A 15089-nucleotide genomic window follows, 5' to 3' on the forward strand; every position below is an offset into this window, starting at 1 on the left:
CCCGGAAAACATGTCTTATTGATAAGCTCGAATACTTTCTTGTCCGTATAGTCAAACTATTCAACGTTGGAGGCATCTAACATTGTTGTTGTAGTCACTCGCTTCGTCTGATGTTGAACCGGCTTGAAGCCACCGACGCCGGCTTGAACTTTGTCAGAAACGATGGGTCGAACTTCGAAATTCTCCTTTCCTTTGCCGGGAAGGAGGCACGCGGCAGTCAAAGAAATCATCCCCACCCCTTTCGCGCCATCGAGCAATGCTGGACCGAGTCTGTCGAAAGCGCAGCGTGTGCTTGGAACAGGTGATCTCAATATCGGATCACCGATTAAGGAGGAGGAAGTTTCTTGGAAATGCCCGCCATCTCGATCAAGCCGTATCAGTATTTCCATTTCCGAATCCACAAACGACAATGAAAGCGTACACGAATCGTTCGCTGAGCGGTGGGAGAACGAATCGGGCATCTATCCAAAGGGGAAAAGGTTGCACGGAAAGGCTTCGTCAACTTTGCTTGGGCAGACCTACCATGCTGAGAGCAATGCAACTGCGTCAAGTGTGGGGAGACGACTACAGCACGAAGACTCATCCTCAACCATGAAATCCCATTATGATCGCCAAAAATCTCCACTTTCCATTTCTCAGCAAACGTCTGCGTCGTCTACACGAGATGCCGCGTTGCGGAAGGGTTTTCCTCCAGTGATACAACGAAGCCCGCTCTTACAAGTTGAAGCTTCGATCGATCCCTACGAGGTTCAGTTCACACAAGTTGTTAGACCTGCGACGAAGGGTAGCGACCGGGGTATGGACAAGGCCACAGGGAAAAGGAATCGACGAAAGAAACCTGTAAAGCTCCAGCTGGATTTATCGCTTCTATTTCCAAGGCCTAGACGGCACGGTGGTAAGTCTCCAGACAGTGCGTCCTCGATGCTGTCGACATCTTCGATGTCTACGAACGCTTCACACACGCCAAGTGAACCGGCTCGCTCGAAAAAGCTCTCGAAATCAAAGACGAAATCAAAAGAGTCCTTTCAGTCGCAAGGTATGAGTATCCGGACGAATGATACTCGTGGTTCCGAGTCACAGCGTCAAGCGACATCGAATCTGTATAATCTTCATGATCATTACGAGCAGGGAATTGCCAGCCCAAGAATGTCACAGATTCCCGAATCGAGAGTCCCAAGCAATCGTGCAGCGTCTCAGCGTAATAAAGAAGATATTATGCTCTTCAGACACGACTCGTCCGCGACCAGACTGACGATACACAGCAAGAAACCTAGCATTGGGACGAACCCGGGGACGCCTGGAAGAGAGCCTTTCTCATGGAAGAACGTCCGGTCCAGTCTGGCACCCCAGGGGCGGGACGTTCCCGCCATGCCATTCCCACAAAGGACGGCTGCCAAACCTGCCAGCATCACTAGCCGGGCATCGAAGACGTCAAAAACATCTCGCCACACGAGCGCTAGTGGCATTTCGAACTCTGACCTACAATTGAAGAGTGTGTTATCTTTATCATCCGATTCCGAGGAGGATAATTGGGAGCAAGATGATGCAATGAGAAATGCAGGTATGTCAAATGGAGGCTCTGGCTGGGGACAATCTAAGGGGCTTTCTCATGGGATGAGGGAAAGGACAAGGGAGGATCGGTCATATCAACTACCACCCACTGGAGGATTGTCACCTAGGAGTCAAGCCTCTGAGAGGCCTTCGGGTTCTTTCACCGTTCAAGGGGCCGCCCATCTTGCAGTTCCAGGGAACTACTCGGCGCCATTATCACCTCCTTGGACGGAGCCGAGGGAAGACTCGTCCGGATCATCTCTGAATTACCAAACCCATCGGAAGAAGCCGTCTCAGCCTAAAGAGAAGAAGAGTTCAAAGAAGTCTTCCTCACTGGCATCAGTACGATCTTCTCATCCCCAGCAACCGACGCCTCCCCTGTCACCGACATCTATGGATCTAGGAGAAATCTCGGAGCGAGCTAGTAGATTCATGGCGGTGACGAGGCAAGAAGAGGCTCTTCTAGAAGCATTACGAATGAAAAGAGCACGGATGAAGGAGAAAATTATCGAGGAGCACGAGATTCGCAAATCTCCGCCTAGATCACATGGAAGGGCAAATGATGGGTATTTAGAGCCATCTTCTCTAAATACTCCTCATAGCCTACCTGATGAGCGGCAAAGAATTTTGCGGTATCTCGACTCGCCTCAACCGAAACCTCGGAGACCCGCTGAGCCATTACCCGAACTCAATGATTTCCTCAACTTTGGGTCTAACGATAGCACGCCGAGGGCAAGCTTTGCCGCGCCCATGGCAAAAGTGAGAGCGGAAACAACGCCCCGTATCAGGAATCATAATGCTCCTCGCACTCCGCCATCATCGGTACGATTGAGCGCTGTTGGTGTGGAAGACTTCAATACACGTCAACCAGAAAACAGACGCAAGAAGCGTAGCAACGAGGGTGTACGATTTGCGGAAGATACGAAACCCCAGTCTCACCAAGGTTACTTGGTTGATGAAGAGACGGAGTTCATGTACAGTTACTAACAAACTATGATGTTGTAATATTTATTCAAAATTTCATTTGTTTCGAGACGGATTAGTCGGGGTGCGTTTTCATTTGTTCGAATTATTGGTTTTGAATTTTCTGTTGCGTTTATTTTGTAGGGACAGCGTTGCATATTGTACAGCATATCATTATACCCTTTAACTTCTGCATTTTCAGGTTAGATGGGGTTTGGAGAACTTGGTGTCCAGATAGAGCTGGACCGGGGCGGGGATGCGTTGCAGCAGCGGACATGCAGCAGAGGATATGGAGGAGATGATACATATTAATTATTTGGATGTGAATGATAATGATCAGACTTCGCTGAACACAATGGAAACACCAGTGGCTTGCGTGACAGAATAGGAAGTATTATAGTTGGATTTGGTTGGTTATGGTTCGCTTTCTCTGCCAAAAGTCCCGAGGTCGTCAGGGCGGGAATACCATTCGTCCATTCATCCAAGCAAGACAAACGCCAATAGAATATGGCTTCCCCGGATTTTCCAGACCAAAAGGATGGCGTAAAAGCCCTCCCACACCGATAGCTTACCACATGACCATCGTTCAATCTCATGACGATCAGAATTCATACGCCAGATGGGTACCTCGAAGCACTTAAGTAAACGTCCAACGGATGGATTGATGATTGTGCCAGCCATACAGATTTCAACTCTGAATCATGATCAGGGTTAGGGCATCATGGGTTTGCGGGGATGATGAGTGAGGTGATTTGTTGACGCTGATACGTGGCACGCAAGATGTTGAATCATGTATTTTGCGCATTGATCGAGCCCGCGCTGCTGCTTGGAGTTTGTTTCATTGTTGGCTAGTGTCATCGCTCGACTTTTGGACAGTGGAAATGTCAATAATGAAGCAAACCCGTCTTAAATTCTGTCCATCTGATACCATCCCGCTGAATCTGGAACAAGGTTGTACGGTTGTGCATATATGAAAGAGCGCGTGTGAGGAAACTTCAGCTGCACAAGGCTCGGCATGATGCAGTTCTGGTGGTTTCGTTGCATCACCTGGACCCCGGATCTGCTCAAGCTTCACGCACCCCGGTTCCATGCTGGCTGTGACTGCTGGAGAATGGGAAATGTTTGAACAGCGTGGGCAGCAGCATGAGCAAAGAAACAACTATCCAAAGTTTATCTTTCTCGTATGGTCATCAGCCTCTAAAGCTAGCTGTTTTTATGAGCGGGAACAAGAATAAATAATTGCTTTTTGGAGCGGTCAATGTTCTAGGCTTGTCTCTGGATATCTCACTCACTCCCACAAAATCAACCCCAGCACGCCGCTTCGCCAGCCAGCCAGTGACGTTCTGAGCCCCAAAAGCGGGTTTGCGCCAAACGACGATCCAAAATTTGGATACTCACCACTCACCTCCTCTTGCTTGTTGCTCCTGAGCCGCCCAATTCTTTTCTACTCTTCTACTCTTCTCCCCTTTTCTTTCTTCTCTATTATTTACGACTGACAGACTTCACACGAAGAAGTGGCACGCTCCTTTGCCTTTGCTGCGACCTGCACAAACATTCCACGAGAGAGGGCCGTCGGGACTGAGGTTTTGAGCGAAAGGGGTACGTGACGGAGCATCACGATGGGGGACCCGCAGAAGACTCCCAGCGTTATGGGAGTCAACATGAAGCTGGTGTCTCTGGTGACAGTACGTTCTTTTGCAGGCACAGGAATCAGAAGAAAATACTAATTAGGCGTACGCAGCTTACATTCCAAAATTCGGCACTTATACTCGTACGTCTTCCAAGCGCCGCGGTAGTATTGAAAGCTAACAATGCGATTAGATCATGCATTACTCGAGGATCATGCCAATATCTGGTCAACATCGGTACTTTACCTCGACTGCGGTCTTGCTCAACGAGGTTATTAAGTTGGCCGTCTCGTTAACGATTGCGATGTACGATATTTCGAGAACCTTACCTCCTTCTACCCCTGCGACGGTACTATTCGAACAGTTATACGGCTCAGTCTTCTCGGGAGATAGTTGGAAGCTGGCTATTCCAGCTACATTATATACTCTGCAAAATTCATTGCAATATGTTGCGGTCAGCAATTTGGATGCTGTACATTTTCAGATTCTATATCAGCTAAAGGCAAGACATATTTTCCCCGAGACTCAACAGCACCGGAAGGTTGGTTTGCATGCTAACGAGCTCGCAGATTCTCACGACGGCAGTCTTTAGTGTCACAATGCTCGGCAGGTCACTGTCGAACAAACGCTGGGTTGCTCTTGTGATTTTGACGCTAGGCGTTGCGGTGGTGCAATTACCTTCTGGCGCTCAAGACACGTCTGTCTATGACTCCATCAATGACGCACAGTCTCGATTCTACTTCCCCCGATCGTTTCACGAGATTGGACAATTGGGAAATGGCGCTGCGGAGGTAGCGAGGGAGCTGACCAAACGAGGAATTGAGACATTGTCAGGGGGGCTTACCAAACGATCCGCTACATATGAGGGAATTCAAGAGGATATGGGCTTAGTAAAACCACTCATGAACTACTCAATTGGCCTGTCTGCCGTCCTTTCAGCCGCCGCTATATCAGGGCTTGCTGGGGTTTACTTCGAAAAGGTTCTGAAGGAGTCGAATACCTACGTTACTGTCTGGACTCGCAACGTTCAACTTTCGTTCTACTCCCTCTTCCCAGCGCTCATTTTTGGTGTCTTGATGAAAGACGGAGAGGAGATCGCCAAGGAGGGGTTCTTTGTTGGATACAATGGGGTAGTCTGGACTGCCATCGTTTTTCAGTCTCTAGGAGGGGTGCTGGTTGCCATGTGCATCAACTATGCCGACAATATCGCCAAGAATTTTGCTACGTCGATTTCCATCATTTTGAGCTTTCTCTTCAGCGTCTGGTTTTTTGACTTCAAGGTTACATTAAACGTAGGTCATCTCCAATTGATATGGAAAACCGCTGCTGACTTTATTTTTTCAAAGTTCCTTGTTGGCACAGCACTGGTGATATTTAGTACGTACTTGTACAGCGGTCAAGAAGGGAAACGCAATCGCCCGCCTCCCATCAATATTGTAGATTATGAGAAAACCACAATCGATAATGGCTATACCCCTCGATTTGAGGAAGACAAACAGCTTGGAGCAACACCAGATATCCGCCCACTTGAGTCCTTGAAGAGTGCTGGGCTGTCGACTTCGAGGCCAAGCTCCCCTATGAGACATCACTCGCGGGTTGGCTCTTCAAGAAAAGGGATTAAAAGAGACGATTGAATGCATTAGATATGGGACTGTTTATAAAAAGAATGGTGGACCAAGGTGTTACGATTTGCATATGGCGGGGGTGGGAAAATAACATGGAAATCTAAAAGAGGAGTCATGTGTCATGTTCATAAACGTGAAAGCACAGGCGTTACGGTTTTCGAGCGCTCGGGGATCTTGCATGGCATTTATTGCATATTCTGCATTACCTTGGTAAATATATGGTAGCGTTGATTTAGGGCAAGAGATGATATCCAAGATAGAGTTGGAGTCAAGTGTAGAAGAGGCTTACATTGTGGTTGCCCGTTCAGTACATATGTCGCCTAGTTCGACTTATTCCACCGGGGAAGCCTGCCTATGTTGAGGCTGGATTGGGAGACTCAATCAAATCACTCGTTTGCAAAACTGAGTGCAGAGTAAATAGAAAGGTTTTTTTTTTCCAGGGATTTGTACACAATTTCATTCTCCCTTGTTATTTTCTCTCATTTTAAGAAATCGAAGACAGTGTTGCTAATACGATTCAAGTCTGAAAAATCCACCAGTATGAAGCCATATCCTGCCATCATTTTACTCCCGCACCGAAACAGTTATTGCTTCCTTTGTTTATAGCACACTGGACCATATCGTAAGTGATGAAAGCGGCGATTCCTACTCTCACTTGCACTCATTCCATAATTGGGGAAAGTCACGTGGCGACTGTTGTGGTTTATCGAGTGGTAGGGAAACAACTTTTCAACTACCAAATAATCTAAACCTCGACTACCATTTATCTTCATCGGGAATAAAGCTCTCTACTCTCTGCGGCGTTCGAAATATTCGGGACGCTAGTTACACCTGGGATTTTCTTCTCGTTTCTGTACCAACTTCTCTGACGCTGCTTATTTTGTTATTCTATCTTTCTTTCTCCATACTTATCTCAGAATCCTCCAACCGACCTGTTCAATGGCCTAAACTGCTTGCTATGTAACAAATATGGATCCTCATCTGCAAAAGATTGTCAACGATGTCAGAGCAGAGCACCACGAAGATCCTACCGCCAACGAGTTCAGTTTTCACCCAGCTCAATCCCATCCTCCCAGACACGGATACCTACCCGCTCCTTTAGGTGACTCTCTAGGTACTAAGAGACTGGGTGACTCTAGTAAGTTTGATTCCACTGAGTCGATTTCATAGGACTTGTGCTAAATGATAAAATTACAGATCAATCTCCATACACAACTTCACACACCTACCGCTCTCTGGAGGATCCTTCCGGGTCGCTATTTGGAGATCAATTAACTGGGTTCGATGATGGAAGTGAGATACACGATTCTACACCAACGAGCAATGACAAGCGCTGACAACGTTAATAGCAGATGGCACCTATTTATCTCAGACATGCCGTCCTCTGCCTACGCAGCATGCCAGCTCGGTGCCTGGTAGGCTGTCCTTGATGCCGCGAACCTCCCACGGACAACTCCAAGCAGATCGAGAACCACGACCAATGAGCAATGCCGACAATCACTTCAGGTTCACGCAGAACTTGCGAGCAGGCATGCCCGTAAATGGAGATATGCTGCGACGGCCACTCCAGAGGACTCAATTGCAGAGCACTGATTCTGTGGATCAGCTTCTAAATGCTATGGGATCAAACAGGCAAATGCCACTTGCTAGCTTCCGACCGGTACAGCATAACGACTTCCAACAGCAAGCCCAACAGAGGATGAATAATCTCTTTCATCAACAGGGCCAGCAGCACACTCCGCCGATGATGTCAAGTAAGTTTTGATCTGACGATGTATATAAACCAAACCATCCTAATACCCACAGACTATGCCGCGAGCCCGCACACGTTTATGCCATCCACAGACTCTTCGCCATTCCACCCGCAGGAAAGCCCGTCTGAGAGAATAAGCATGCGCAGAGCTTCTGCCACACGTAGCAACCCAGGACATCTCCAGCCCTCAGTCAAGAATGACCTTGAAGCAAAGGTTTTTCTGCCGCGCACACCACAGACACGAACCTTTTCTCCAGTTAAGAGAACGCCTGGGTCGCAAATTGTAGCACCAGCCGAAACCACCCCACGTACTTTAGGTCTGGGACACGCACCGCCAATAGTCCATGGTATTCAATTAGTCTCTCCCCATGATTTGCCAGATCGATTTCGACAAGTTTTCCCATATCAGCTTTTTAATGCTGTCCAATCGAAATGTTTTGCACCAATATATAAGTCATCTAGCAATGTGGTAGTAGCAGCTCCCACAGGAAGCGGGAAGACAGCACTACTCGAGCTAGCAATTTGCAAGACTGTCGAGGAGAATGGATCCGGTCAGTTCAAAATTGTTTATCAAGCCCCCACGAAATCCCTGTGTTCCGAGCGCGTGCGTGACTGGAGCAAGAAGTTCACTCACCTTAATTTGACTTGTGCCGAATTGACGGGAGACACCGGTCAGATGGAAATGAACAGAGTCCGCAACGCTTCAATCATTGTCACTACCCCAGAAAAATGGGACAGCATAACTCGCAAGTGGGCAGACCACCATAAGCTGGTACAAATGGTGAAACTTTTCTTAATCGACGAAGTTCACATTCTGAAAGAGGTCAGAGGTGCTACACTGGAGGTTGTTGTCTCTCGTATGAAGTCAAGGGGTGCTGACGTACGCTTTGTTGCACTGAGTGCTACAATCCCGAATTCAGAAGATGTTGCTGTTTGGCTTGGGAGAGACCACTGTACTCAACAGCTCCCTGCCAGCCGCGAGACGTTTGATGAAACATTCAGACCTGTTAAACTTCAGAAGCACGTATATGGGTACGATGGTAAAATGAATGATTTCGCTTTCGAGAAGTTGTTGGATGGCAAGTTACCAGGTCTCATTCGCAAGCATACACGGAAAAAGCCCATCATGATATTCTGCTTTACCAGGAAATCCTGCGAAAGTACCGCTTTAAAACTGGCTGAGTGGTGGACAGGACAAGTCGCAGCTGAACGTGCTTGGCCTTCGCCTTCTCAACGTGTCGTTGTCGGTTCAAAGGAACTACAAGATATCGTTACCTGTGGCGTAGCTTTTCATCATGCTGGTCTTGACGCTCAGGATCGTCAAGTTATTGAGACCTCATTCCTGAAGGGAAACATTAGCGTTATATGCTGTACTTCGACCCTTGCTGTTGGGGTTAACCTGCCTTGTCATTTGGTCATACTAAAGGGAACGGTCACCTTCGGGAACAATTTACTTACTGAGTACTCAGACTTAGAGGTAATGCAGATGCTTGGGCGAGCTGGTCGACCACAATTCGAAGACACTGCGGTTGCGATCATAATGACCAAGAATGAGAAGAAGGATCACTACGACAAGATGATTTCTGGCACAGACATCCTTGAGAGTAGTCTCCACCTTAATCTAATAGAGCACCTGAATTCTGAAATAGGTTTACAAACAGTCAATAGCCTCGATTCAGCAAGGTCATGGCTCGAAGGAACATTTCTCTCTGTCCGCATGCGACTCAACCCCGGGTACTACCGGATCGACAATATTGTACAGGGAGGCGATACGGACCATCGTTTGAAACTTGTCTGTGAGCGAGATATTAAGCTTCTGCAGGAACATGATCTTGTCACACGTGGGGACACGATCAAATGTACTGAATATGGTCAAGCTATGTCTCGATACATGGTAAATTTCGAGACAATGAAAGCGCTCTTGAGTATACCTGAGCACTCAAAGACTGAAGATATTGTAAGTGACAAAATCACACCTATAGATGAATACTAATCATGTTAGCTCAACATTATATGCCAAGCGTCAGAATTCAAAGATCTCCGGATGAAGCCAAACCAGCGACCATGCCTGAGAGAAATCAACAAATCTCCATTCATGAAGTATCCTGTCAAGGAGACAATCTCAACAACGACACACAAGATTTATTTGTTGGTTCAAATGCAACTCGGAGGTATTGAGCACCCAACCGATAAAGAATATGTGGGCATGAAAAGACAATTTCTAACAGAAAGAGCTGTCATATCAGAGCGCATCTCACGCTTGCTTAGATGTGTTATTGACTGTAAAGCGGTAGATTGCGATGCTATTTCTACAAGACATGCGCTTGATCTTGCTCGTAGCATATCTGCTGGGTACTGGGAAAATTCCAATCTGCAACTTCGACAGATCCCAAATATCGGTCCTGTCTTAGCTAGAAAGTTGATTAACAATAATGTCAACAGTATCGAGAAACTCTATAACTTAGACTCGGCCACAATTGAGCGCTATTCGGGGAAGAATCCGCCTTTCGGAAAGAAAGTTTTGCAAGATCTTATGGGATTCCCCCGGTTGACTTGTGTAGCGGAACTTGTTGGAAGTCATACAAAGAAAAACGAGAAAAGACCGAAGGTATCCGTGAAGGTTCGACTTGGTTACTCTAACACCAAAACTCCGGTCTGGGATGGAAAGAAACCTTCGTTGACCTTTCTTGCAGAGACGTCTGACGGAGTCCTCGTCCACTTCTGGCGTGGAGGAATGCATCAACTCGAAAAGGGTTATGAGATCAAGTTTTCGGCGGAGCTCTCAAGTGCTGAAGACCACATCGTCTGCCGCATTGGCTGTGATGCAGTCATTGGGACACAGCATATGAGAGTTCTCAAGCACAACATCCCGGCATGCGATTTTCCGCCTATTCCTAAGAAGATCGTCAGTCAAAATGAGCCAACAAGAAAGTCATCGTCGGATGAGTTTGGCTTGGATGACATTGAGGACGAGGTTTTACTAAATGCTGCATCGAGAGCAGAAATGGTCGCAGAAGACGATGTCTTTCAAAACATGGATAACGAAATTGATGCGCAGTCCACTACAGTCGTCGTTAAAAAGTCTTTGCCCGTGGCGACACCACCTGTAGTGCAAATGGCTAACGGTAAGTATGCTTGCAATCACGTTTGTCGCGACGGCCATCCGCTCAAAAACGGACTGCCTTGTAAACACAGATGTTGTAAAGAAGGAATGGATAAACCACGAAAGCCGAGGACCAGAGTAAGCACAACTAGCTTGTTTCTCAGTGCAGACGATTGACTTAGTACAGACCTCCTTGAGTAATATTTCTTTGCAAGAGGGCCCAGAGAAGAACGTTAAATCAGGTGCTTCTAAGATCCCCCAAAATGCTAAACTAGGGGCTTCTGAGAAAGCAGCGAGCTCCAAGGTATGTATTGAGGGTTCCGGATTCTGATGAGAGTGCTTATTGGCTGCAGAAGCAAAGCCTGAAACTGAAGCATGAGTTCGAATTTTCCGACAATGATGATATGGAGGTTATAGATTTGGCACAAGACTATCCAACAGCGTATTCTGACCTCGCTCCTCGCAATTATCGAAAGTTACATAACCTGCATAAGAATGTTCAGGAAGATAAAGCGCTCAGATTAGTCACGCAGAAACCACAATATCAATATGGAAGCGGCAATCCTCCTCAAATTCCATTCGCACATACTGGTACGGATAGGCAGGACATGTTCGACGACACGGATTACCTAGATGTGGATTTTCCATCGCCCTCAGCTATCACTCAAGGATCTAAGAATAGAAGCTTGACTCTGTCTTCTTCTCGTGCAATGGCAGAGAACAGGACTTCCGCTGGTATAAGTGATATCTCGCAGTCAGGAGCTTATTACGAAGATGATGTTGAGCTACCAGAGAAGCCGGTGGTCTCTTTCCTTGACCAACATCCAGATTCATCCTTCGGTAATGACTCGTTGGGCAGCCTTGAAGCTGGAATGCTTGAACTTTATGACCCGATGACAAGACTGGCGGCGGTAGCAGCGAGTCCCAAACTCAACTCCAGCTTTGTTGACGGCGTATTTGACTTCGAGGCCTTCAATAACGGAACAGGCAGCCAAGAATCGCGTCTAAGCTTATCGGCATACCAACCAGCTGGTCTTTATCCACCCGCGGAGAAATACACGAAGGAGGCAACAAAGCGAGCACGGTCACCAACTCCTGATGGAGAAGCTGTGAAATGTCGGCGGGTTACAAAGGATGTTGATACTACGCGGATAACAGAGGCAGCTCAAGAAGAGTTCAAGCCTGTTTATCCTGAATGGTTGAATGAGTTTGATGCGGATCTTATTAACGGATTTAAGGATTTTGTTGATTTCGTTGACTGAGAAAAAGGCTTCTCTGTCTCTCTACTTGCTTGGGGTATGGCGTCTAAAATGGTAGAATGTGTGAAGTGATATGTGCTCCGCTTAGTCGCTGGAAGATGCAAGTTTCGTTTCGATCCTCAGCATATGACACTATTTTGCGTTGCTCATACTTGCGCAACTTTGTTCTAGACGATTGTATCTTTAGCTTCAATCATAGTTTCGCTGCTCTGTGATTTTGACATTCAGATTTCATGTTTCTATCATGTTTTTCTTGTTCTCCTGAATGGGGTCTCATTAGCGAGAAATGGCTACCTAGAAAAGGGGGTTCTCTGACTCGTGATATATACACTCGATGATCTTGGCATATCGAGAAAATATGAGCAATCCGTCACAACTCCATACTTGCTGGCATGCTTCTAGTGTTATTCTTGCTAAATCTTACTAAGCCCTATCCTTGGCAGTAACTCTGGAATCACGTGTTAGAGTTACATTTGGTCTAAGTCCACGTACACCCTCTGTAGGCAACCATTAAGGGGCATACGTTCGTGTTGTTGGTTGAATCTTGGCTGTCCCAAAGTGGCACTTTTCAAGTTTATGTCAATATTATTGGCCGTGTGAAAGCTAGTTTGTTAGCATCACGACACGCTTATTCCCAGTGCCCACTTTATTGACAATCTGACGCGCTCTTTGTTTCGAGACCAGAGTGGGCTGTCTTCGAATTGAGCCTCAGGTCGTCTGTGCCGTAAGGTTACGCATCGCTATGCTTCTGCATCTCCGCAGTCAACAAGTGAGGGTGTATCTCACCCTATGGTGCACATCCATGTTGCTCTGCCCCATCAGTATCGAGGGGCAACCCGACAACGTGTGGGTTGCTTGACATAAGGCAGACACATAACTAGTACATCGGACCCAGTTATGGAGTTCAAAACACAGACATCGAGTACGAGTTAAAAGCAAGTTTCTACTTCATTTTCAGGTACTTTCACCATAAATACAATCAAATATAGACCTTCAGTCTCATCACTCAGTCCATCTCTCAAAGTACATCGAAGATGTCTAGCACTTACCATATCGTCCCACGGGAGTCTGAAGACTCAAATTCGGCTCCTTTGTTAGCTACGCCAGAAGTAGAGCCCCAAGCAAAACTTCCATCGACCTATTCGATTAAGGGTTCCACTGCCGGCGCTTGTCTACGAGCTTTTTCTACCAGTCTCGCCATCATATCTTTTGCGTTCTGGGTGAAAGATGGCCATAGGAGCTTCATTGCTGCCTGTGTATTTGATATGTTTTTGTAAGACACTCTATTCATTTGCCTCTTGTGGTTCGATCATAAGAAGAATTCGATATGTGAAGTGCTCGAAACGTGAAAAGCAGGCAACTAACATGGCTTTGTTCTAGGATTTTATTTAATATCTTCCAATTTTTCAACTTCATCTTCTCGGATGTTCTCAGTGTCACGGTCAATCTCCGTAGCCGACCACAACCTGTCACTCTCGGCACTTCGAACATGAAATATAGAATCTCAATGTACTTTGACATTGGGTTGGCACTTATCTTAATGATGTGTACGATCATCGGACACGAAACAAGGGACGATGGATACCGCGGCGCAAAATTATGGGTTGCAGGCGCTATACTTGGATACATCGTAGTGTAAGTGTACAACGCAGCGCCATCATTTTGTCCTCCTCTAATACCACAACAGTTTTATTCAGTTAGCTCTTGCTCTTCCACAAGTGTTTAATAGGAAGTTAACTTTCTCCGTCGAAGTCGCTCGCGGTGCTACTTCCGAGCCTACTTCCAAAGCGAACTTCCCCGGCGAGATCAAGCTTGGAAAAGAAGCGAGTTACCGCTTTTCTGAGGATGAGCTGCCCAGACAATCGACGGACACGGTGGTTTAGGGCGCTGCTTTGAGTTGTTTCTCAGTATTCCTCCGTTGAATAGAGGAATAATATAAAACCATGGCGATCGAATGAATGACTTATATGGCACGATACGGATGATGAAAGCAACGAAATTTCTCAACAGGCCAAAGCCTAACTTCTCTGACTCGGTAACGAATTTTTTTCCTGAAGACGATTAGTGGGACAAGACATGCCAGAAATATCAGGACTAGGAAACGGGTTGTGGAAATTGTTTTTGCAGGATTTTATTTGTGAGGACGAAACTCAAGATTGAGAATATTATGATATGGTATGGAAGTTGGGAGTTGGATTTGAGGCGTTACCATTGTCCCTAAGGTCGGTATCTTTTCCAGAACCATTTGACATATTAAAGACTTTATGCACAAAATTTCTGAGCTCTACCTCTTGTGTTGTATGATTGAAAACTTTACACAAATCTCCAGGCCTCTCTCAGGGGTTAACTTAAAAGGCACTTCGTAAATTTGCTCATTCAATCCAATACTTAAACAGCATACATACTCCACCTGACTTCAACCCAGCTTTCCCCAAATCTCCCACAACCCTAAGAAAGAGCTCATCGCTCCCGCGTAACCAGTTACTAAAAGACTAGTCTCAATCCATCCCACAACAAGTCCAGGAACAAGGAGATCGCAACTATCAGCAACCAGCCTCCTCACGACCAGGGTTCTCTCATAATTCCTCTTCCTCTGACCAACCTGACTCTCTCTGACCTTCTCTACCGTCGATCGTTTTGGTGAAGTGGTTCTAGTCTTAGGCGGAACCGGCGGCGGAACGTCAGGGGTGAAAAGGAATCGAAGATGTAAGATAATCGAACACAGTAATGAATAAAACCAAAACTTATTCCCCTCCACCTGACAAGTCCTCGCAAACTCAGGCGTCGGATAAACATCCATAACATGTAACTAAGTAGTCAGCATCTACTCACTCTCTTCCCTTCTCTTCGCCAAATAATAAAAACCAGACTCACAATACTCAAACTCTCCATCCCCAAATAAATCCCCATAAAACTATGCTTCCCTACCTCCAATACATTCCTCATCACCTCCGACCCGTCGACCCCCGAAAGCACGCTCAGCGCCTGCGCGAAACAGCTTATGAACCTGAAGATGCGGAAATAGCGTCGTCCAAGCGCGAGCTGGCTGCGGAGGAGGAGGAAAGTTTTGATGGTCTGCGGAGAAGTGGTTGTGAGTGCGATGATGGTTGAGATGAATTGAAATAAGCGGAGGAGTTTTTCGAGCGCTGCTTGAGGGGTGTTAGTAATTTGAATTGAGGAGAGACATGGCAGGACGGGTTGGGAAGG

At 46.6% G+C, this 15089-nt stretch overlaps 4 protein-coding genes across 4 annotated transcripts; all 4 read left to right on the forward strand.

Moving 5' to 3' along the window:
• Positions 1-162: 162 nt before the first annotated feature.
• GLAREA_04548 (uncharacterized protein) lies at positions 163-2538 on the forward strand (the record flags this gene model as incomplete). Its single annotated transcript, XM_008086925.1, has 1 exon — positions 163-2538. One exon carries the CDS (start codon positions 163-165, stop codon positions 2536-2538), a length of 2376 nt encoding a protein of 791 aa, XP_008085116.1.
• Positions 2539-4133: 1595 nt separating this feature from the next.
• GLAREA_04549 (Multidrug resistance efflux transporter EmrE) lies at positions 4134-5776 on the forward strand (the record flags this gene model as incomplete). The annotated part of the gene is made up of 5 exons (XM_008086926.1): positions 4134-4199; positions 4256-4285; positions 4336-4614; positions 4712-5434; positions 5489-5776. The coding sequence occupies 5 exons, from the start codon at positions 4134-4136 to the stop codon at positions 5774-5776; spliced, it is 1386 nt and encodes a 461-aa protein (XP_008085117.1).
• Positions 5777-6736: 960 nt separating this feature from the next.
• On the forward strand, positions 6737-11885 carry GLAREA_04550 (P-loop containing nucleoside triphosphate hydrolase; the record flags this gene model as incomplete). Its single annotated transcript, XM_008086927.1, has 8 exons — positions 6737-6905; positions 6965-7060; positions 7117-7521; positions 7574-9477; positions 9523-10645; positions 10727-10761; positions 10811-10927; positions 10977-11885. The coding sequence occupies 8 exons, from the start codon at positions 6737-6739 to the stop codon at positions 11883-11885; spliced, it is 4758 nt and encodes a 1585-aa protein (XP_008085118.1).
• Positions 11886-12916: 1031 nt separating this feature from the next.
• Positions 12917-13765, forward strand: GLAREA_04551 (uncharacterized protein; the record flags this gene model as incomplete). Its single annotated transcript, XM_008086928.1, has 3 exons — positions 12917-13155; positions 13263-13517; positions 13570-13765. The coding sequence occupies 3 exons, from the start codon at positions 12917-12919 to the stop codon at positions 13763-13765; spliced, it is 690 nt and encodes a 229-aa protein (XP_008085119.1).
• Positions 13766-15089: the final 1324 nt, after the last annotated feature.

The sequence above is a fragment of the Glarea lozoyensis genome (genome assembly GCF_000409485.1).
Source record: "Glarea lozoyensis ATCC 20868 chromosome Unknown GLAREA5, whole genome shotgun sequence".
Taxonomy (NCBI): Eukaryota; Fungi; Ascomycota; class Leotiomycetes; order Helotiales; family Helotiaceae; genus Glarea; species Glarea lozoyensis.